Source organism: Elaeis guineensis, chromosome 13 (assembly GCF_000442705.2).
Source record: "Elaeis guineensis isolate ETL-2024a chromosome 13, EG11, whole genome shotgun sequence".
Classification (NCBI taxonomy): domain Eukaryota; kingdom Viridiplantae; phylum Streptophyta; class Magnoliopsida; order Arecales; family Arecaceae; genus Elaeis; species Elaeis guineensis.
Window position 1 is genome coordinate 75563645 of NC_026005.2, and position 24541 is coordinate 75588185.

The following is a 24541-nucleotide window of genomic DNA, read 5'->3' on the forward strand; positions in this document are numbered from 1 at the left end:
AGTTATAGCTATTTTAATTTCATATTAAAATCAAACTGAATGAAAAAATAATTAAAAAAACTTACAAAAAGCTTCTGACTCCCGTCGTCTACTCCCCTGACCGTCGCTGGTAGGTCTGCTGGTAGATATTGATTCTACTAGGAAGCTCATCACTCTCTACTGTTGGAATTCGAGGTTTAAGGCATGCATGTGTGTTTTAAAATTTTATTTTCTAAACACGCAGTAGAATACAAGATTAAAATATTTTAATCTAAATTATGCACGTATAAAAATATAAACCTACAAGGATCTAGTTCATATACTGAAATTGACATATGCTGAAATTGACATATGCTGAAATTCAGATTGTGATCAATTCATATACCTATTTTATAATCCTTTCTTAGAATCTAGATCTGGAAGAGAATAAATTTTTTCTAGCCGCACAAATATCCGACCTCTATGGGTATCTACTCAGAATCAGTCTGGAATAGTCCCTAGAAATTGAATTTTCTTCTCTAAGAAAATTCAGCTGCTGAATCTGAATAAAGCCTGGATTGCGATCAACACTTGATCTCTTCCTTGATCTTCTTCTTCTACTCTTTTCTTATCTTTCTCTCCTTGATTTATGCTGCTACCAGTAGGTAGAAACAGCAAGGAGGGGACGCCCAAGTGCCTTGGGTGGAGGAAAAGGGAAGAACCCAAGTGTGGGCGTGTGGGACCCAAGGGGAGAAGAGAAAGGGAGAGGAAGAGAGGGCATGGGGATCTCCAAAGGTGGCATGGGGATGCTGGTTTGGATGCTTTAGGACTTTAGGAGAGGTCCCTTTAAATAGGCATGAAGATTGAATCCTATTCAATCTCATAATACAAGTCCTACTTGTATTGGATTTCTTAATAACTTAAGTTATCCAACTTACTTTAGGAGACCTTTAGGCACCAATAATTGGAGCCCTTTCACCCATTATTTACACCCCAAAACATACCTAAGGGATGCCCTATATAAGATCAAGAGGCCTCTAATCATAGGACACACCCAACTTGATTAAATCAAGATGGTGCCCAAGATAAACTATCAAGAAAATTAATTAGGACTTGCACCCTAAATTCAATTGAACCAAAATCTTAGACACCCAACAATTGGAGTCTCACGAATCTTATTCATGTAGGTTATTAGCAGGTACTTAAGTTTGAATTATCTTATCAAATAAAAAATTCAAACGGAAAGAGGAATTGGGTCCAACCATGTGCTAGCAAGGTTACCTTGAACCCAATCGAGTTTCTCTAAATCCAATTGACACTTCATAAGCTCAATTGCTAATTCCAAGCCTAATTTCTTTGTTGTGTAATCCCATAGGTTCAATTCTATCTGGTAGTGAGATATACAATGATGTCTATCAAAGTATCATTGAAATCTTTTCAATAGATAGAATAATTCTACTCTAACTCATCAAAGATTGTCGATCCAGAACAATCCTAATGAGCTCTCACAATCCATCAGTGACACCTAGTAGTATGTAGTGGCAACCCAGTAGAACTGAAAAATTTTTTAGATGTAGTTAATGTGTGATTCAGTCCTCTATCGTGAATTTCGATTAGATTGCAGGTCATAGATAAATTGTCAAGCCTTATTATCAGTTATATGATAGATTCGATTAGCTCAAGTCCAGTTGTGACTTCTATAGAAATTTTTTCCATCAATCACACTACTGTAGCCACAGATTCTCGAACTTAGCTTCTCAAATCTCATAGGACTACTTCCTTCTATCAAGGTTGATAGATCCATCTTGATGCAATTCTACTCCTACAGTGGATCAACTGTCGTCAATATCCACTACAAGAGCTCATTGAGATCCATGTTAATGTGTCAATCAAACTCCAGTAGCCTCATTGTGGATAATAGTATAATCTCAGATCAAAGGATCATTCACACAACTACAGCATCGAGATGATCACTGACGATCGAGTAGAAATCCAAGTGATCTCTCGTATGGTCACGTTCAGTACTAGTTGTTCTCTAACAACTACGCGCACTCATCGTTCAGTATCTCTAAACTGCAGATCAGAGACTCATCTATTCTAGGACATACATCTAACAATCTTCCATTTAGACTAAAGTCAATTGGCTACAAATCTAAATCCCATCTTCTCAAGATGGATTTTATTTTCGGTTGGCTCAACTTTTAGTCAGCGGATCTGCCACGTTGTTCGCGAAGTCTACTCTTCACACATCGACATATTTTTTTCGAGGTAGTTGCGTATGATGTGATATCACCACACGATGTGCTTCGATTTCTAATGAGACCTTGGCTCCTTAGCAAGTGCTATAGCTCATTGTTGTCACAGTAGAGTGATATGGCATCCGATGTCATAACCCCAAGTTTCACGATGAACTTCTTGAATCAAAAGCCTTTCTTTGCACATCCGAAGTAGCGACATACTCAGCCTCTATGGTCGAATCTGCTATGATGGGTTCTTAAAACTCTTCCAGCTAACTGCACCACCATTGCAAACGAACACATATCCTGACATAGACTTTCTATCATCAGAATCAAACATGAAGTTTGAATCAGTATACTCCTTGATTTGCAACTCAGAACCTCTTTCAAAGACTAAGAACAAATTCTTAGTCCTTCTTAAGTACTTAAGGATGTTCTTCACAGCTATCCAGTGCTTCTCGTTTGATTCGACAGATACCTGCTCATGACACTTATAGCAAGGGTAATATCAGCTCAAGTACATAGCATGGCATACATGAGGCTCCCTATAGTCGAGACATAAGAAATTTTACTCATGCACTGCACCTCCTCAGATGTGGTCGAACACATCATCTTAGAGAGACTAATACTATGCTAAGAGGTAAAAGTCCTCTTTTGGAGTTTTTCATGCTAAACCTCTTCAGCACCTTCTCTATGTACAGCTTTTGTGACAAGCCTAGCATCCATTTAAGTCTATCTCTATAAACCTTTATTCCAAGAATATAGGATGCTTTTCCTAGATCTTTCATAGAGAATTTCTTGGACAATCATTTTTTGATCATGGTCAGCATAGAAATATCATTCTCAATGAGGAGAATATCATCCATGTATAATACGAGAATGTTATCGCACTTCCACTGACCCTTTTATATACACATAGTTTTTTTCGTGTTTGATGAAATCAAATGATTTGATTGCTTCATCAAAATGATGGTTTCAACTCCGAGAAGCTTGTTTTAATCCGTATATGAACCTTTGCAGCTTGCAGACTCTGTGATCACCATCACCAGATGTGAAATTCATAGGCTGCTCCATATAGATATTTTTCTCAAGATATCCATTCAAGAAAGTAATTTTCATATGCATCTGTCAAATTTCATAATCATAGTAAGCTGCAATAGCAAGTAGAGTGCGGATGGATTTCAGCATAGCTACGGACGAAAAATTTTCTGATAGTCAATACCCTCGCACTGACTATAACCTTTAGCCACAAGCCTAACTTTATAGATCTTTATCTTACCATCGGTACCTATCTTTCTTTTGTAGATCCATTTACACCCAATGGATATAATATCCTTAGTGGATCCACTAAGATCCAGACTTGGTTCGAGTGCATCGAGTCAATTTCTGACTTCATAGCATCTAATCATTTCTCAAAATCGATATCAGACATCATCTCGTCAAAGATATTTTCACCATGACCTCCATCTTTCATAAGGAATATTTTCTTTACTTCCTCCGTAAGCATACCCATGTACCTTTCAGGAGGTCGGGAGATCCTGCTAAATCTATGAGGTGGTTGAGAAACATCTACTACTGTCTCATGGATAATGGGTTCTTGAGAATCTATAGCTTTTGACTCTTCAGAGATCTTCTCTTCAAGCTCAACTAACCTCCTACTGCCACCATCTTAAGTAAACTATTTTTCGAGGAATATGATATTTCAACTCACAATCACATTGTGATTTTATGAAATTAGAAGTAGTATCCTATATATTTTTTAGGATACCCTATAAAGCGAGCAATAACGGATCTATCCTCTAATTTATTCACCATCTGTCTCTTAACATAGGTCGGACATTCCTAAGTCTTAAGATAGTCTAGACTCGATTTCTTACCAAACTATATCTCATACGGTGTAGTAGGAGCGGATTTTGATGGAATCCTATTCAATAGGTGAATTACGGTTCACAAGGCATGTCTTCAAAGATATAAAGATAGATCAGTGAAGTTCATCATAGACCTGACCATATCTAATAGGGTCCTATTCCTCTTTTCGGATATCCCGTTGAGCTGAAGTGTTCCAAGAGACTTCCATTGAGAGATTATACCATTGTCCTTAAGATATCCAAAATTTTTTGACTAAAATATTTACCTTCTCGATCAGATCGAAAAACCTTAACAGGTCTGTCTGTTTATTTTTCTACTTCATATCTGAATTTCTTAAATCTTTCAAAAGCCTCATACTTGTGTTTCATCAGATACATATACCCGTACCTAGATAGATCATCGGTAAAGATAATGAAGTAGGTATAACCATCCCTGATCTGCACATCAAATGGCCTACATACGTCGGTGTGTACTAAGATAAGTAACTCAGTGGCCCTCTCTCCATGTCCTACAAAGGGTAACTTGGCCATTTTTTCTCGAAGAAAAGATTCACAGACTGGATACGACTCTGAGTTAAGAGAGCCAAGAATCTCATCTTTTTTCAGTCTGTTTATCTTGTTCTCTCCAATATAGCCTAGTCTATGGTGCCACAAGTACTTCTGATTAATTTCATCTCTGGATCTCTTTTGGCCTACAGCACTCACTATTTGCTCGTTTGACAATAACAAATACACCATGCCAATAACAAATATTAAAAAATATCATGCTAATTAAATATTCATAGTATAATTTATTTTATCTGTAATTGAGTGTAGAAAATCTTTCTCTGAGTCCGTACAACATGATGCCAATCGAAAAATATCACAGGGGTATAGTTGTGGCATATGATGGCCAACTCGATCTGCCACGGCTTGCACCATCCCTAATGGGTCTGGTGTAGCCTGATGGTATCTCAATATGGAGACACTGTTCCAGATGCTCGCATCTCTAATACTCTAAAGCGAGGTTCTTTGATGGACCTCGCCCTTGCCTTACCACCGGTGGAGACTGGCCTGAAATAATAATAAATAAATTATTAGTATGATAGCTATCCAAATAAAAAAAAATTAAATTTTATTTATAAAAAGTATAATAATACTACTCAGATCCATCTCACTCGGACCTGCCAGTGCAGGACCTTTGGCGACTCTTCTAGTGCGACAGTAGAAATAGATGAAGGTGCCTCAACCTCAGGAGTAGGCTGCGAACGCGAACGTCGTTGTTTGTCTTTTGATGCCATATCTGTAATTCTTGATATATAAATAAATATAATAATGAATAATAATAGTAAAAAATAAATTACATTCTAATGAATGGAATTATATCGCATACCATTATTGCAAGAGAAGATTTAACAAAGAATATAAATATACTCATCAATATTCGTATCTTCCTCGACGTGTAGGTCCTTCTTCGAATCACAATAATCGATTAATGTATCATCTTCTATCTCATTATTATTTATGAACTAATCGTCACCCTCTGACTCATCAAGATTAAATACAAAATCAGCTTTAACTTCGTTGGACGGTAGATCAGTCCTATTCAAAGGAGTTGTTACAAGTTCTTCATCAACAAGAAGCTCGACTAATGTTTGTTCTTCCTCTTGAAAAGCTTCTTCTTCATATAAATCTAAATTTTCATCTATCTCTAGTTGGGTTGGTATGTCATATACATCTCTAGATGTTATTCTTTGTACGACATGCCAATTATCTCGATACTTTAGATCTTCAAATATATTACTTGTTTTGTTTGAGTTGCTAATATATATAGCTCATTTTGATACCATGTTCATGCAAAGTTTACACTGATAAAGTGTGGATCGATATGAATATTGATCTTTTTATTGCTAATATTCCATCATTCATACTGAAACAAGAATATAGAATTACTGGATCCATACTTTAGTTTTATAATGTCTAGCAGTACACCATAATATTCAATCTCTTCTTCTCTTTCATATCTTATCGTAACAATTCTATTATTTTAGATCTGTCATTGCATCTCAAGCTCCCTTATGTGAAATCTCATTTCTCCAATGATATAGGATGCATAGTGGTTAATCCTTCGATTGGGACTACATGCTAAATCATACAACTCATCGATCGTATCCTCTTGTTTATTGAAATATTTATATTACATCTACACCATAACAAAAAAATTTATGTTGGTTCAAATAATTATTTTTATAATTATTAAAAATAATATATTACTAGTGCAACTTACAATGTCTCCAAATCATTTTATAAATTTTCGCATGTATATTTTTACTTTAGAATATGATTTTGAAAGTCTCTCTCCATCGAGAAGAGCTGCTTTAATCAATGCTAAATTTTGATCAAATGACTTCTGACTCCATCAGTTTACAGTTTTAATATGGAGTAATTTTATCAAAAACTCTAACTTGAAAAATTTTGCACAATTTGGATAGAGTGGCTCTAGTGCATCTCTTACAAGTTTTGCAAACTGTTCAAAAGTCCCTTCTACCTTAAGTCGGATATTATGTTCATAATCAGAATTGCCTTCAGATGCACTAGTAATCATGCATACATTTGAACAAATACTCTGATATAAATCATCCAATAGTTCTTCTATACCGTCATATTCGAAAAGTTCAGCAGCATCACTATCATCTTTAGTATCGTCATCGTTGTGCATAACTTCATTTGGATCACCCTCCTAATGCCATATTCAACGAGTATACTTCTTGTCCATACCATAACGTGACAGATGCTCCTCAACAATATTATGTGATGATATATCATATTGATACATCTCTTGCATGGACACTTTATCCGACTAGCACTATCAGCCTTATACCGTGCAAACTCAATAAAATCTCAAACACCTTTTCGATATTCAGACAAAAAATATTTTGGTATTCATCCAACTTTTATTGATATCCATCTAACAACAAACATGAAAACTATTAACAATAAAAAAATTTTCAGTGGTATTCATCTGAACCAAATCCCGATCCAAATTTCGAATCAAATCTTGATTCGAATTTCAAACCATATCCCGATCCGGATCCAGAAACAGATTATTTTATGCAAAATAGCACGATTTAAGAACACAGACTGAATAGTAATATAAAAAATCTCCTTCCACCAATTTAATGAAGTAAAAATGCATGATCCTATCCATTTCAAATCATTACTAACAGGTGTGGCCCTATCCCTTTCAGAAAAGTAATAATCTTATTATTGTTATTAGTCAATATTTTATTTCATTATTATGAAAATTTTGACAGCATCTCCCTATAGTTCTCCAAGTATACGATGTTAATATGGTCCCTATACACCCTATCCACCATATATCCAAAGAACAGTGGATAGATAACTGCTGACTACCACATAATGAAATAAAATATCAACTATTAACAACAATAAGATCATTACTTTTTTCAAAAAATTTAAATACAGGACATCCAAGAGTCGATCTCGATCAAGATCGACTCTTGAATGAAAATCTACAGCTCAGTGCAATTTAACTACTATCTCTGAACATACATTCACAGATGAATTTCTAATTTATCAAAAAGAATAACTCTGTATTAAAATTTTTTCATCAAAAATTTCAGTAGATTTTTTTTAAAATAAAAATATTTTTTATATTTAATTATAATAAGTAAAAGTATATAAAACAACACACAAAATAATTAAATTATAATAAACAAAAGCAATGTGCATTGTGCTAGTAGAACAATATAAAATTTATAAATTTCAGCAATAATACTAAAAAATTTATGCAATAAATATAAAATAAACTATAAATAGTTGAGCATGCAAAATAGCATTAACACAAAATAATAACATAAATTATAGTCCTGCAGATAGGACTGGAAGTGGGTCAGGCCATCAAGAGATCCATCAGATCAGCCCGAGGCTCATTGGGCCGAGCTTTAGACTCGGCCCTAAACCATTCAGGCCGGGCTCTAGCCAAAAAAATAGGACCCATTTGGCCATCGAGCTAGGCTCGGCAGACATTTGGCCCGGCCCAGAGCCAACCCGATTGGATTCAGGTCGATTAACCCCCTTCTCCCCCGATCTCGACCCAATCTACATTTTAACTTTTATATATATAATAAATAATTTTTTATTTTTTAAAAAAATATTTTTACTTAAAAATATTTTTTTCTAAATATTTTTTCCTTAAACGGGCTTCGGACTCAGCCCCCGCGACCCCCGCTCCCGTGGCACCACCACCATCACCCACCCCACACTATTCGGACTCGACCCTCGTGACCCCCGCTCCCGTGGTACCACCACCGTCACCCACCTCCCACGACCCACCCCCTGCAATGCCGCTGCCCTCTCCAATCCCTCATGACCCGGATCTCAACTCAAATCCGGATCAGATCTCGATTTGGATCCCAACCCAGATTAGGATCTCGACTAGGATCCCGACCTCGATCTAATTCAGATCGTGATCTAAATTTTATTTTTATTAATCAAATAATAAAATATTTGATTAATATTTTATTTTTTTTATTTTTTTCTCCTCATTTCTTTCTTCCCTTCTTCCTACCCGACTGTCCCGACCGACCTTCCTCCCTCCCTGTCATGCAACCCCCTCTGCCCCTGACCCCTTGGCCCCGTGTCGCCTCGGGCCGCCCAACCCCACACTTGCAACCCCTCCGCCCCCCGATCCCTCGGCCCTCATGTCGTCTCCAGCTGCCCACCCCCACCCCTCCAACCCCTTCTGACCTCGACCCCCTCCCCCCCCCATGTCACCCCCAGCCGCCCAACCCCACCCCTGCAACCCCCTCCGCCCCCCGACCCTTCGGCCCCCGTGTCGCCCCCGGCCGCCCACCCCCACCCCTGCAACCCCCTTCGCCCCCCGATGGCCCGATCAATAAAAAAAAGGGATAGAAAGAACCTTTACCTCCGACAGACGGCAACGGCAGCGGTGGAGAAGCCCACGACAACAGCGACAGACGGCAACAGTGGCGGCGATGGTGGAGATGCGATCATCGATGGGAAAAGGGGGAGAGCTTGGAGAGAGAGGGAGAGGTTTCGTGGGGGGAAAGGGAGAGGGAGAGGGAGAGGGAGAGGGGGGGAGAGCTCGGAGCTCGAAGAGGGGAGAGCTTGAAGAGGAGAGGGAGGGGGGAGAGAGAGGGTTTCACGCAAAGAGATGTCGAGTTGATGTTTAATAAATAAATAACTATTAGCGATAAAATTTTCATCGCTAATACGATTATTAGCGACAGAAAAGTAATTTTCGTCGTTAATAATTTTCGTCAAAAATTTCACTAAAATTTTTTTTCTAAAAAAATTTTATCCAAAAAAATTATGAAATAAATTATGGCAATGGAAAGAAAAATATGCATCGTTAATAAGGCTATTCATGATGAAAATACAGTTTTCGTCGTAAATAAATACTGCCCAAAAAAAAATTTCTTCAATAATTTTTTCTTCAAAAAAATTAAAAAAATATATTTTTAAAATAATATACTTTTTGCATCACTAATAAAATTTTTTTTTATTAACAAATTTTTTTCTCAAAAATTAATTAAAATAATATTTTTAAAACATGATTATCGATGGAAAATAAATTTACATCACAAATAATTTTTTCTAAAAGAATTTAAAAAATTACAAACTATTTGCGATGAAAATTCAATTTACGTCACTAATAATTAAAAAAATTATCCCTCCTAAATTTTTTCAGTCTAAAAAAATCTTTTCAATAATAGTTTCATAAAAAATTAATTTTAATTTTTCACCAAGAAAATTTTCATCCAAAAAATTAACAAAAAAATGATATTAAAAAATATTCATGATGAAAAATAAAATTAATTTTTTTTAATCTAAAAAATTTTTGGTCTAAAAAAATTTTAAAATAATTTCATCGAAAAAAATTAATTTTTTATTAATCAAAAAATTTTATATAATAATTAATTTATAATTTTTTCTTCAAAAAAGCTTCTTTCTTCAAAAAAATTACATAAAAAATATAATTACAACATAAAATTTAATTTATGTCGCTAATAATGGTTATAAGAACAACTCTTCAGCTTTCGCAATAGAATGGACACTATGGGAGATCAATAGCTTTGAAATCTTCGATCTCTAAGAAGCTTATTTTCTTCTTGAAGTCTTCATTCTGGAAGTCAGAGTACAGAATATCGCGATAATTTTGAAATCGCAAGAGAAATCTATCAAGATTGAGATTTGAAGGATATGATAGAGACAGAAGTTAAAGGTCCAGAAGCTCGTATATTGCATGCATTGAGGATCGAGCTTAAAAAATTTAAGAAAAATTATGTGAGCATAAAAAATTTAGTAATTAATCAGAATCAAAGTAGACCTGTGAGTAGTGCAAGTTGTATTATAAAGCACAAACTCATATTTATCTTTGCATTGCTAAGAAGATGAGTGCTCGTATTGTTTATCTTTTCATGATTGAAACTCCTACAGAGATATATTTAAGTGTCGATCGATATGAGAAGCATGGTATCTTTCGAGATCATGGAAGTCATACTATAATGCGCTGTTTAACTATATATTTCTTCATGAAAGGAGCTCCTTTCATGCAGCTTAAGACAGACACTCCATCAAAAGATTCATTAATATCATAGTAACGGTGACAGCGATGAACAGATGAATTTTACATCGCAAATAAATGTATAGCTGATTTCATTTAAAATGATCTATTCATTTTACTCTGTGAATATCATCCACTTTATATGATTTTTTTCATATAAAAAGTTCGATCTGGATCATAACTCACATTTGCTTCTTTATCATGTAAAAAAAAAAAATGTATATAGCTGCTATAAAAAATAGATGCAGTTACCTGTCACAGAATCAAAAATTTAAATTTTATAATTTTTTTAATTTTTAGTTTTTAAATATTGATGATGAAAATATTTTCATCATAAATAATTGATACTTATGATGTAAATTTTTTTCATCATAAACACTTAATTATTTATGATAAAAATTTTCATCACAAATAATAAGTAACTTTTGATTTTTTTAAATTTTTTGATTTTTTAAATATTGACGATGAAAATATTTTCATCATAAATAATTAATATTTATGATGTAAATTTATTTTTCATCGTAAACATTTAATTATTTCAATGAAAAATTTTCATCTCAAAATAATGAGCAGTTTTTGATTTTTTTAATTTTAATTTTTTTTAAATATTGATGATGAAAATTTTTTCATCGTAATAATCAATATTTATGATAAATTTTTTTCATCTCAAATATTCAATTATTTACGATAAAATATTTTCATCATAAATAATCTATAATTTTTAATTTTTTTTATTTTTTTAAATATTGATGATGATAATATTTGCATTGAAAATAAACTTATTGGAATGAAAAAAAAATTTCATCGTAAATACTTAAATTATTTACATAAAAATAATTTCATCACTAATATTTAAAAATTTAAAATTAAAATAAATGATATATTATTTATGATAAAAATATTCATCATAAATAATAAATATTTATGATAAAAAAAAATTCATTGCTGATTCGCGACTATTTGCGATGAAAAAATATTTGCATCATAAATAGTAAATTATTTACGATAAATATTTTTATCATCGTAAATACTATTAGTGGCGATGAAAATATTTTCATCGTAAATAATTATATCGCAAAAGGCTCTTTTTTTGTAGTGCAGTGGGGCTGCTTACTGATACACGCTGACGGCAGTCTCTTTTGGGCCTTGTCATGGAGTTGATCGTGACCATGATCACTGAAAACTGAGAGAAGATTTTGAATTTTATTATTATACATGACATATTTTGAAAATTAAAAATATATTGATTTATACATCTATTATATTTGAAAAAAAAATTAATTATATTTGATTCCTCGAGATATTGATAATTTACTTGGCCTATAAAGCTCATGCTTTCTTTTTCTTTTTTTCAGATCCAAAAGAGTATATGGGGACTAAGACCAAATAATAAGGAGCTTAGAATCTTAAAAGACATTTGCTTAATTTATTTTTAAATAAATATTAATCTTGATTTATGTTAATCGATCTTATAAGATATTGATAAACTATATTTTATTTGAATCATCAAAATTAGAAGTTTACTTTCATTACTGTTGTTTGAGTATGGTTTGTTATGATATTTTGAAAGTAAAGATCGGCCTTGGATGCATAAGCAATTAAACCTTAAGGACGTGCGGCCGTCTATCATTTGCCCCACTTGAACTATCGGATCAGGGCATGACAATACTTGATTTTGATTTTTTCTCTTTTAAAAAATCTACCTCTATTTTTATTATTGTTGTTGGTGTTACTACTGCTACTATTATTATTATTATGGGTAGGCACTTGTTTCAAAATATTGCTAGTGTTTATGCTTACAAGCTAATACATTGGTATACCGTGCGAACTTGTCAATTAAGATCCCTATTAATTTATTGTTCATGTTTCTTTAACATAGGAGAAAGCAATCGTACAATACTTGAATTATACAATTTTTCACAGATGTTCATCAGAGACTATGGGCCTAAATTACTGCACCTACCATCGTTTTCAGTAGCTTTTCTACTATCTTATGGAGATCTACTTATATTATATTTTGATTGTACATTTTTTGTTGGTGTTTATCTCACTCTGCTCATGGTGTAGTAATGTATCACAGGCCCCTAACTTACGGTTGTTGTTTTACTCTCTATGCCGTCAATATGTCAGCTCCGTTTTGTTCTCATCTTGTCTCTATAAATAAAGCACAATATATCTGTAAATATATATATATATAATCGATTGTATGGAATTTGCTTACGAGCTTGTTATGTTTAATTGTTTGTATGTTTGTATGATTTTCAGAGGTAGGTTAGGCTTGATTTGGCCGCTTTGTAAGTTGGAAGCCAGATTTTAGAACAGTTGTCAACTGCACCTAACAATTTGTGAAAGTGATGCCACATTTTGTCTTAAAAGGCCTAATACCATGCTTATTGCTTACAAACCTATGTTATTATATGGACTATCCAAGTCATTATATTGATGAAGGTGATAAAATGATGATTTATGGGGCTTGGTTAATATATCAATTGAGAGACTGATTTTGTTAATATATCTCCCAATGATGACATTATGGATCGTAAGCTATTGATAATCTAATTATTTGCATATTATCTGGGTCAAGATGAGGGTTTCAGCTCATAGCCAATTGAGTTATTTTTAGATGATTATTGGGTTCAATTGATCTGCCTTATAGAAATAGCAAGTACATCATTGTCCATGAGAGCCTGGACCATATCTTGATGTAGGGATGCTTAGAAGGTCTGCTCATCCAAATCATATCATTCACAAGGGAAATTGCATCACATGAGAGATATAATCAGGTCCCTCCTTCACATAATTTGGGTACATGACTTGAGATATTCGGTCCCTAGATGTGTAGGCCCATGCTTCTTGATCAATTTTTTACCTTCCCAGGTTGGTTGAGTTTATTTGTCATAATAATTACAAAAGCTCTCATCTAAGAAATTAGCTGAATCCACATTTGCTTTCGAATATGAATTTCGCTATCATTCATTAATTATTTAACAAGACTGATTTTCTTTCATCAATATGTGGAAATTATATTTTAAGTTAGTTATTGCTCAACTATTGTTCAAATTTCTTCCTAAACCTTACGTGCATATATACATAATTGATAAGATGATGCAACATAAACATACATAGAAATAGGGTAACTATTTGGAATTTGTAAATTACATCTAAGATTCATGTAGATATTGGTTTAGTCTTGGCATGCCAAATCCTTACACCTTTTTCCCAAATAAAGCTTCAATCTTGTTGGAATCGAGAAATTTTTTTTTTATAACAATCAGAACTTCACCAAAAAGATCAAAATATATTATTTAATCTCTTTGGTTTTATATAACCATTCAATTTCTATCAAGCATATAGTTGATATAGGATCAAACACATATTATAGGTCTTTACATTTTTTATTTAAGTCCCACATACTTGCTAGGCTAAGAGTCCAAATCAGTTCAAATTGAATCACAAGTATTACAAATCCAATCACAATATCAAGATCAAATCATAGACAATCCATTGGGCACATGTTGTGGATTTCTTAGTTCACATAAGTTATGATTTGAGTCCTCCTTTGATATCATTGGTAAAAGTCGAAGGACTCTTCAAAAAGATATCAAAAATATTATTTGAATCCTTTGATCTGATATAGATATCCAAAATTTATCTAATGCGTTGCCTGTATAAATCCTCGCACTTCTTAACTCAGCTACTACATACATGCATCAAACACTCGTTGCTACCCCATGTACAAGTTCTCCATTTTTATTGTTAGGTATCAACTGATAAATCTCAAGATTCTGAGTGTTATATTTTGATTAAGAATTTTTAGGAAGCGAGAACCAAGATCTTCAAATATGAATTCTTGTTATTAAACACCAGATGTAGTCTAATAGGCATTTAACTCACGAGAGATAGGGATTCTAGAAAGAGAACAAGGTTCCTCCACGAGGGGATGACACTTGTTGTCCAAAGGTGAGCAAGGTGGAGGTCTGATCCTATAAATCCACAAGCCAAGGTCCTCCAACCAACTACCCCACAAACCCCGCATCACCCTATGAATCTGTCCCTTGTTCCTTTCTTTGAGCCAAAGCAAAAGCCCCACGGCGAGGTGATGACTGCTTGCAGGATAAGCAAAAGAGGCGTGGCCGCTCTTTCCACCGGTCCCCATCACTTTTGCTTAGCCCCCAAGTCATGTCTCCAATGCCGCCGCAAAACTAGGCGCCAAAGGAACTCCAACGCCAAAGTCGGTTCATGGTGCGCAATGGCCGTTCTACCCGTTACGTGCCAAACAAAAATCCCTATCTCATGCACCCAAAAGGACCAAAATACCCTCATTCAGTTCATAGCTTAGCTTATAATTTTTCTTGATTTAGTACTGCATTAAAAGTAATAAGTTAATTATTTACCAAAAAAAAATAATAAGTTAATTGGCAAAATCACATCTATTTCTTAATAAGGAGATGATAAATTAATGATAAATTAAATCAACTTTCCAACCTCCAACATGTATCATATTCATATATCCGAATGATCATATATATATATATACATTGAAATATGAGATAATATATTTTTTTTTTTTCTGTTGATAGGATGTTTCAAATATAAATTTTAAGGAGAACTAAGGCTATATTTATTTTAATTATAAAATTATATTATAATATTCGATAAATATTCTTATAAAAGTCATTTGCTATTTTTTATCCACTTAATTAATAATATATTTCAACTCAAAAGATGAGGATAAGATCTTATATGATATAGAAAGATAGGAAAAAAAAAATATCACGTAGTGTTTTTTTCTAATCCGTAGCTTCGGGGAAGTTAGGTTCCAAGACTATTATATTAAAAAATAAATAATTCATCAATTCATCATCGCTTAGCATCCAAGAATCAAGGTTAGTATGGTCAAATTCGCATGATACCATCTCATCGGATCCGTTGCCGAAGTGTAATTTTTGTAAAATCCATGGCTTTTCTCTGACACTCTATGGCCGACTTTAACACCGCCCAAAAGGTATATAAATAAACGAGGGATGTTTGGTAAAAGTCAAATCTTTCCTGGGGCTTCAAATAGCCGTTTCCTTCCAGTTTCTTCCTCCCCTTCTCCCTCCCTTATTTTGTACCAATGGATTCCACGGCCAGAATCGTCGATTCCATCGGGAACGAGCTCGCCTCACTCCCAACCAAGAAAAGCTTCCCTCCGGCGTCGAGATCTGCCCGATTGATGCATCCACGTTCCAAAGGTCATCCGATAATTCCTGCTCCTCCAATAGTTTGATTCGAGATTTCAAGAACTTCAGCAGGAGCGGTGCTCCGTCTAGGTTCCTCTTCTTCCGGGACGGTTCATGGACTGATTTCCCTCGCCACGTGTTCGATATATTGACGCCTGGTTTCATCGCCGGAAAGGCCATTTTAGATGCTTCCATTGGTTATCGTACGTATATTTTTGACTTCCTGCGGTTGATCCAGATTGATGCGGCGACGGGAGTTTCGAATTCCATTGCCTGGATTGATGTTAATGGGCGATGCTTTTTTCCAAGAATGGTTCTTGATGGGCAGAGGAATATTGCACCCTGTAGGAAGCTAGAGATCGAAATAAGAATCGACAGGGGCTCTTCGATAACGCCGTCATCAGATTGTAATAAACTTCTTAAAAGGAAAAGGGATGAATTGGAGCCGCTAATCAGAGAGTACTCCAATGAAAGTCCTGAGACCTCCTCGACGGCGAGTTTAGGGAGGCCAAGATGGTCAGGAGTAGTCGTGGTGGGAGATGGTGATAGATATTGCAAGCTTGTGGAAAAGTTGTTTCTCGATGGAATGAGGAGATTTGCTCCGGACACGGTCATCACTTCTATCCACAAATGCTCGCATTCCAGCCGCTCGGGGAATTCGAGATTGAAAGCTTTTCAGACGTGGATACAGATGACAAAGGCCAATCGGGGCGACGGCAGTGTGAAATTTGGGTGGTATGCAACGTCGGCAAGGGACGTGGCTGCCGTCGTCTCTCACGGTTTCGGACGGCCCAACGGCCAACTGTTTGGTTCTGGTGCTTATGGTGTTGGCATCCACCTCTCTCCACCACATTCTCCATACGCAAGGTATTCTACTTCTCAGTCCCATGCTTCTACTGTCTTTTTAATACAGTTTAGTGGCTTCTAAACATGAGGTTATCTTTTGAAATGCTTGAAGCTCTTTGCTGGCTGAGGAGGATGGTAATGGTGAGAGGCATATCATACTATGCCGGGCGATCATGGGAAAATCTGAGAAAGTTGAGGCAGGCTCCCTCCAGTTCCATCCTAGCAGTGAGGAGTTTGACAGCGGTGTGGATGATCTTGCGAATCCGAAATGGTATATTGTGTGGAGTACTCACATGAATTCTCACATACTTCCTGAGTATGTTGTGAGTTTCAAATCTTCAATGCATTCTCAAGGTATTTGATTATCCTTCTTTTGCTCCCTTATTTACTGGCTCTCTTTGTTATGACTGGTGGAAACTCATGCAAGAGTTTGTCATAATTGATCAGATCCACATACAATGATGAGTCCATCAAAGAAACCTTGCTTGACAAGTCTGTCCTTCCCAAAACTATTTGCAGAGATGGGAGGATCTCTTCCATCCTCAAGAAAACAAAACTTGGAGATCTTATATAATCACTACAAGGTAAATTCCAACAGCAAGCTTCCTTTGCAACATATATTGGTTCCATTATGGTCTTAATCAGTTACTTGGCTCATTGCTTTGCTTAGCGTGGATGTATGATTTGGGGTTCGCTCTTAATGGTTTAATTTGCTTGTTCTAGGATTAAAAAAAGTTGATCGATTATATATATATATATATATATATAAATATATATATATATATATATATATATAACTAAGTTGATAGGAAATTTATCAATAACAAGGTTTGGATTCAGCAAGATATCCTGAAATACTCTGCAAAAAAGAAAGACAACAGGGGGAAAATTTAGCATGAAACTTTATCAAATGATCTTTGCTCATATGGTTGTTTAATCATTTTCATTATACAGAACTGTACCATGAAGTGATTTGGTTTTTCTCTCATTTTGTAGCTCACTTATAGTTCAGTGAATTAGGTAATTCCGGTCCTAATCATATTCCAGACTGTTATCAAAATGGGATCAGACTGTCCTAACTGATGCATATTTTTTCTTACATTCAGGCAGGAAAGATAAGACGAGACACCTTTATTAAACAACTGAGGTCTACTGTTGGTGACAAGACACTGGCTTCCACAATCAGAAGGCTTCGAGGAAACTAAAATTGTGAGTCAGTCTTGCTCTGTGTTTTTCAGAGCAAAAACTGAAATTGTGGAATTTTGTTTGTGATTCTCACTGTAATGAAATACCATATAGAAGAAAAGTAAATTAGATTTTTAATCAGAATATTTTCGACTATCTGATCTGTTTAATGACCGGCATTTCATGCCTCAATTTTCAACATATAATATTCCACCTCTTGGCAGATCAATCAGCCATTAGGCAGGAGTATGATTCCAAAATAATCCGTTTACATTGTGGAATAGAGCCCAACTTGTTAACAAAAAAGCATCAAATGGGCTACTTGTGAGAAGCATTATGAACAATAATATCGAGAAGTTCTGAATAATCAGTCTACAGCTCGTATTCAGATTTACAAGGAGTGGAAGAATATTACAAGCATATTAGAGAATTTTTTTAACATTTTGGAATTTCATTTGGAATATAGATGCACTTTCAGTTCACACGCGGAACCACTTGGGATAGCCTTTCATCTTCCAGAAGTGTGTATGGATCTACATACGGTGGTGGCGATACTGGCATCTTGCTGGCATCATGCACAAAATGGGGCCCAAAGTACTGCAAACCATACAACAACAAGTTTTTTGTCAGTGGCTGGAAAAACTAGATTAGGATGCAAGCAACATAGAAACTTTCGAATTTAACTAACATATCACAAACTATGTTGTCAGACAAAACATTTCTCCAATAAAAGTTGTTCCCTGTTCACCGAGAAAATTACTGGTTCATAAACTGTGTGCTTGAATGACATCAATCAGGATCACAAAATAAAACAAACCTTTGGACAAGTCTTCTCTGCAATTTGATCTTGTAAGGCTAAAAGGTGGTTTTATTATGTAAGTGGCAGAAAAATGAGTGTTTAGAGTCTCAGGGTCACAATATCATAACCAAAAAACTTCAACCTCTCTAATGTCTCCTCAGACTGTTATAAATAAAATATGCACAGGCTGTCGTGGTATACTTTGTTCAGACATGGGCTCAATGTGAGAGATATTTAGAATTTGTCTACACAAAAGTATGCCCTGCATCCTAAAGACTTGAGAAGATAGAGTGGCGTCTTTTTTACTCATCCAGTTATCCTATTTAATCGCCGCAGACCACACTTTCCACCTCTTATGCACCACAGTTCGTTCTGCAGTGGGTATGTTCTCCATATTTTCATATTAATCAGAATAACTGCCTTAAATAATGAAACTTTGAATTCTATGTTTCGATTTAAGTCTATGTAATACCACAGTTCATTCATCATGCACTCTGCCACTTCCCTACATCTATATACTCCCATGCATTCATGATAAACTCATTTGCCTGTGTACTGGAATTTCCACAGGGTGAATTTCCACAATGCATTTTCCTATCATGGATGCAGAGCTGATGCAGACTTGAAATGACAAATATATGTTTAGGATCGGGCACCCTCTAGTTGGCATGCTCTTGCATGACTGAGCAAGCCAACCGCTTAAGCTACATAGAATATGTTATAATCATTATTATATCTTAACCCTTGTCGCCCTAAGATATCCTGATTTGAGAAGTATCAATCTGAATACAGACATATGGTTGTAGAAGAGCATGAAAAGACAGAGAAGAGAGGGAGTACGTCACTTTTCAGTAGTTCAGTCATCACACAGTTACAAGAGGTCTGCACATGAGATTGTAGCGAGACAACCTTGTGTGTTGTTTGGTGTTAGGTATAGAATTGACTGCAGACTTTACGATGTCTGAGTGTGATACCTTGTCTTTCATGAAATTATTTTTATGACTGTTGGAAGTCTGTTTAGAAGACTCCATAACTCATTCAAACAAAGAGAAATCACAATCTTTTGCATTATATTGCTTCTTATGAACAAATTCAAAGAAAAATCTAGAACATTGAAGAAAACTGGAAGAAGGGATAGTCTGAAAGCTTACAAAGTAAAGTGCTGCAAAAAATGCAACAGTAATCAAAATGACAGGCCAAAAGCCCCAAAAGAATGTGCCACCAATAGTTAGAAGCAGTTTTGCCCTCGGAACCAAACCCTGCAACAAGAACCACCATGCATTAATATCTCCCATGCTTACGATGGAAGGTAAGCAAATTAGGACAAGTCAAACTGGCCGGTACAAACCAGGCTATGTTAATATTGCCACCAAAATCAAGACGTTGCAATATGAATTGTGGAGGCACTAATAATATATAAGAGGATATTTACAAGAGGATATTGATTGCCAAAAGAGTTTCGAGCACAAAGCATTACCAGTTAGCAGCAACATCATCGTAAGCCTAAAAGACAGATATGATGTCAAAATAAATACATGTGAATAGCACATAAATATACAAATATGAGGTAAATAACCAAAATAAAAAACCAACAGCCTCATCCCATCACTTCAATGTCCACTTTTTGATAGGTTAGTTAAATCCCTCCCAGAGCTTCAATTTTTGATACCTTCCCTCTTAGTCAAAACCTTGTTAAATCTTTGTTTTTGGATGTCCAAATCATATTTCAAAAAAATTTCCAGTATCATGTATATCAATTTAAATTATATGGTGTTAACTATTCAACCTTTTCTAGAGGTCCAATTTTACGCATTCTGTTCCCACATCCAAACAAATAGTATACAAGATTTAATATGGAATGGCTTCTATGTAATATTTCACAAACTCATGTCCAGATGATTTCTAGTCTGGCTAACTTGTTTGGTAAGTAATATGGTTGATTAAAGTATAGCACATAAGAAAGCTGCAATTACAAGTCAATTCCTAGACCATGCCTCATCAATAAAATGTTTTGATCAATGGCTAAGACATCAAGTCCAATGACGCACCTGTCTTCTAGCCACCTAAAAATACCTGCAGGAATTAGTAGTGGTTCAGTTCAGAAAACATGTGTGTATCATAAGCCAACCCAAATTTCCTAAATAAAATAAGGAAAAAAATAAGTTATCCCATACAACATGAACCACTCCTCGCAAAATAAGACATACAAAATCTAACTTGGTTTGAAAAGTTGCTTAATCAAGATTTTAGATGCTTTTATATAGGATACAATAATATGATTTGACATGTAATTCAACAATTAAACATACTTCGTGCTCAAGTAAGGTTGTCCATGTCATCATCCTTTATGTATCATTTTTTATTTTCAGATAAAGTAATGAGTGGTCAGGTCCAACCTTCTCTCCAATATTGTTCTTCCCCTTGATTCCAACAAGTCACTAGTGATGATTACCTTGTCAACTGGCATACATCTCTTTCCATTGGAAAGCTTAATTCCATCCATTCAAGGAATCAAAGTATGATTTGTCTAGTTTCGGAGAGAGACCAAAAAAAATAAAATCTCAACCTATGGACCATCCATTACACATTTAATTCCTAATCAAGACAACTTTGAACAAGAGAGGAACCTATATTATAGTTGGAAGACAACATGGTGGTAAGATAAATCCAAGTTACTGTCGAAAAGATTCATATTGAAGCAACCAAAAAGCAGCCCTCCAAGATCCTAAACCTCAAAAGAGTGTGTATAAAGAAGGATAAAAGCAAGATTGATGTCTAAAAAAGTTAAATTATAAGTCAAAAGGCCAACTTTGTTAACTTGCAAAATCGGACTTACAACACCACTGACCATTAAAATCGGGCTTTGAATTAAAGCCACCAAATGAATACTCAAGAAATTCTTTGTGCACCGCAGGCGGTATACAAAATCTGACATAAAGTGCACCGCCTTACCTGATTAGTTTATGTAGCCACTGCTTTCTAACGCATATTTAATGCCTACAGTTTTACTTTTTTGTTTGAAATTTTGAATGATAAAAATACTCTTGCTTTTTGAAAAAAATTATGACATCTTATGTTCATATTATGACATCCTGCATGTAGAAAGTCATAATTTTTTTCCGCAGGATGTCATAATATATACAAGATGTTATAATTTTTTCCAAAGTATAAGGGCATTTTCAATTTATAATTTTCAAATAAAAAAGTAAAGCTGCAGGCATTAAATGTGCATTGAAAAGTGGTTAGACAAAAATACCTCTTCAATATTATGACATCTTGGACCAAATTATGACTTCCTATATGTGGAAAGTCATAATATGCCTCAAGATGTCATAATATGCCACAGGATGTCATAATTTTTTTCCATGAGATATCATAACATGATGCGGGATGTCATAATATGCCACAGGATGTCATCACTTTTTTCTAAAGAGCAGGGATATTTTTGTCATTCAAAATTTTCAAACGAAAAAATGGAACTGCAGATATTAAATACACGTTGGAAAACGGTGGCTACGTGGACCAATCAGAAAAAATGGTGCACTCCACGTCGGATTTTCTACACCGCCCGCAGTGCACAAAGAATTTTCCATGAATACTTAGACGTCTTGTCATTTATACATGGAGACACTTGAAGATATAGCACAGAAAGACCATTTTCTAACCAATAAAGACAGATTTTCTTTTTAAAGAAGAATAACTTTGTGGAACAATCGCCTTCCTCATCAAGAATACATGTGAAATAGGGATGAAATTACAATAGGATAAGAGCAAAACCTCGTTATCTAAATAATATAGGTTATTGGATGTTCTTTCTATGTCACTGGATGCATACGCAAGCATGCTCATAGGAGAGAGTACCTCTTTCCACATGGCCCTCACACATCCCCCACCCTATGTTTCCAAGGTAAGCCCTTGCACATCCCCCACCCTCTACTGGTCCCATGAGTAAAGTAAGACCCTTCCCCTCACACCAGCATGCCTATTGGTGAAGAGCATTGATTTTTTTACATCTTACTATTGGTGGAGAGAGTTGATATTTTCTATCTTGCAGACTTTTGCAATGGTTCCTCACCTCTATGTCAAGGCATTCCTCTTTGCTATTCCACCATATTCCTCACCTTAACTCCTTGCCATAGGACTGCTCTTATTTTCTAGTGTCACTTGTTCCTTTTGTCTTTTTAGGATGGTTTGGATGATTGGACTGAAAATCCTATTAGATTTATGGATTGAGCCAATAAAACCAGCAAAATCATGGGTTTGCAGATCAGGCTAGGCCTATATTCATAAAAACCTAGGAATAGCTTTGGAGTGGGCTGGCCCGAAGAGGGAAAAAACTTCTTATTGCTTGTACCTCCTTTCAGCCTAATCATCCAAATAGGCCCTTACTTTATTTTCTTATTGCTTGTATCTATTTTCTCTTAATTCATCCTTCCCCTTTCACTTCCAGAAATCCCTACAAATAGCTACCGTAAAAATTCTTCCTCATGACTACCGTCCTAAGCGATCTCAACTTTCCTCCTCCTCATTGCACATCCATCAACACGAACGCAAGTCATGAATTATATCATGAAGACACTTGACATGAGAATTGGCATTAAAAGAACAACAATTCAACAAAAACCAATCAGAGAAAAATCTCAATTTTCATCAACCAGTGATCGAAGAAAAGAGACCTTTTCGTATGAATTTTGTTTTCCAATTGATGGAAGGATACAAAAAATTGCGATGGCGGAGGGACAAGGAAGAGGAGGTGACGAGTACCGACCTCAAGGCCCTCACTGTTCAACGCCATGGAACGCTTCCTCTGGTCCGATATCCCCTTCTCGAACTCCACCGAGGTAACCCCGTTCCTATTCATCTGGCCCGTGCTCCTCCCTCTGCCACTCTCCTCCTTCAACTCCATCTCCTTCTCTCCCAATTCATACGAAGACCCCCTTTTGCTCTCCTCCAACAACGACGTCGGTGTCATCCCTCTCCTCCTCAGCTCCTTCATGAACAGCGACTCCGGGGGCTCCTCCCCTGTATCCAAACCCCCCAAAAAACAAACTCTATGAAAACCAATCAAAACGAAATCTTTCCATCAATAGACGTGGAATTCATGAAGAAGTGGGTGTTTCTACCATTGGAGTCGCTGTTGCTCTCCTGGAGTCGGCATCGGAGGGGTAGAACGCCGCGGCAGGCGAGGCGGCGGGGCCAGAAGCCGGTTCGCAGACCGAGGGCCGGAGAGAGGCCAGGTCTGGCGACCTGAAAGCAAGCCATGGCTGCTAATTTTAGTGCGAGACGAGCTAGGGTTTCTCTCGGGCGGCCGCGGGTGGGTGGGGGAGGGAGAGGGAGTTCCGGTCACCGTGTGGGTGGCGGTGAGCGTACGGATGGGAGAGGGACAGCAGGTAATGATTGGAGATAAGAGAGCCGGATTTTTTTGGGGTTTTTTTAAAGTTCTATTGATTTTATATTGTTTACGTGTTTTTTGTGAATGGCCTTCAGTTTCGTGCGGTGACTTCGCAGCGGGTATGGAGCCGATTAGGGTGACCGAGGAATTTTTTTTTAATTTATTTTATTAAATATAGATAAAAATTTAAACATCTCACTAATATTATATCTATTTAAAAATTAAAAAAAAAAAATTAAAATTTAGATGACTTTGATCAAAAAAAAAAAAATTGAGGAGGAATAGTACGGTAAGTGCTTGCATCTTCATTGAGGGTGGAGGAGGAGAAAGGGACTGATCATCACTAAGAGCATAGAGAAAAAAGATCAAAAGAAGAAAAAGGTGGTTATTGTAGCCACCACAAGCCGCGAGGTTATCAGTGCCTATTGAGATGAAGCGGAGGTAG

At 35.7% G+C, this 24541-nt stretch overlaps 2 protein-coding genes across 3 annotated transcripts; one reads left to right on the top strand and one right to left on the bottom strand.

The window, feature by feature from the left end:
* The first annotated feature begins 15702 nt into the window (after positions 1-15702).
* Positions 15703-18049, top strand: LOC105055910 (probable inactive poly [ADP-ribose] polymerase SRO3). Its single transcript, XM_010937934.3, is given in 5 exon segments — positions 15703-15835; positions 15838-16741; positions 16833-17074; positions 17168-17304; positions 17827-18049. Coding segments are annotated over 5 exon segments (1449 nt in total). The 5' UTR covers positions 15703-15768; the 3' UTR covers positions 17926-18049.
* A 48-nt stretch (positions 18050-18097) lies between these two features.
* Positions 18098-24120, bottom strand: LOC105055909 (uncharacterized). Of its 2 annotated transcripts, XM_010937933.3 has the most exons (4): positions 23828-24109; positions 23473-23726; positions 19856-19963; positions 18098-18502 (listed from the first exon to the last, which is right to left on the bottom strand). In XM_010937933.3, exons 1-4 carry the CDS (start codon positions 23964-23966, stop codon positions 18380-18382), a joined length of 624 nt encoding a protein of 207 aa, XP_010936235.2. In that variant the 5' UTR covers positions 23967-24109; the 3' UTR covers positions 18098-18379. The 2 variants fall into 2 exon arrangements, with proteins under 2 accessions (XP_010936235.2, XP_073103622.1); XM_073247521.1 differs by lacking the exon at positions 18098-18502 and having other exon boundaries at positions 19877-19963; positions 23381-23726; positions 23828-24120.
* Positions 24121-24541: the final 421 nt, after the last annotated feature.

Excerpts from the sequence above, each read along its gene's own strand:
- LOC105055909 (XM_010937933.3), bottom strand. The coding sequence starts at position 23,966 with ATGGCTTGCTTTCAGGTCGCCAGACCTGGCCTCTCTCCGGCCCTCGGT. Across the intron at positions 23,727-23,827 it reads GAGCAACAGCGACTCCAATG|GGGAGGAGCCCCCGGAGTCG; the intron begins GTAGAAACACCC and ends GTTTGGATACAG. Across the intron at positions 19,964-23,472 it reads TGAACAGTGAGGGCCTTGAG|GGTTTGGTTCCGAGGGCAAA; the intron begins GTCGGTACTCGT and ends TTCTTGTTGCAG.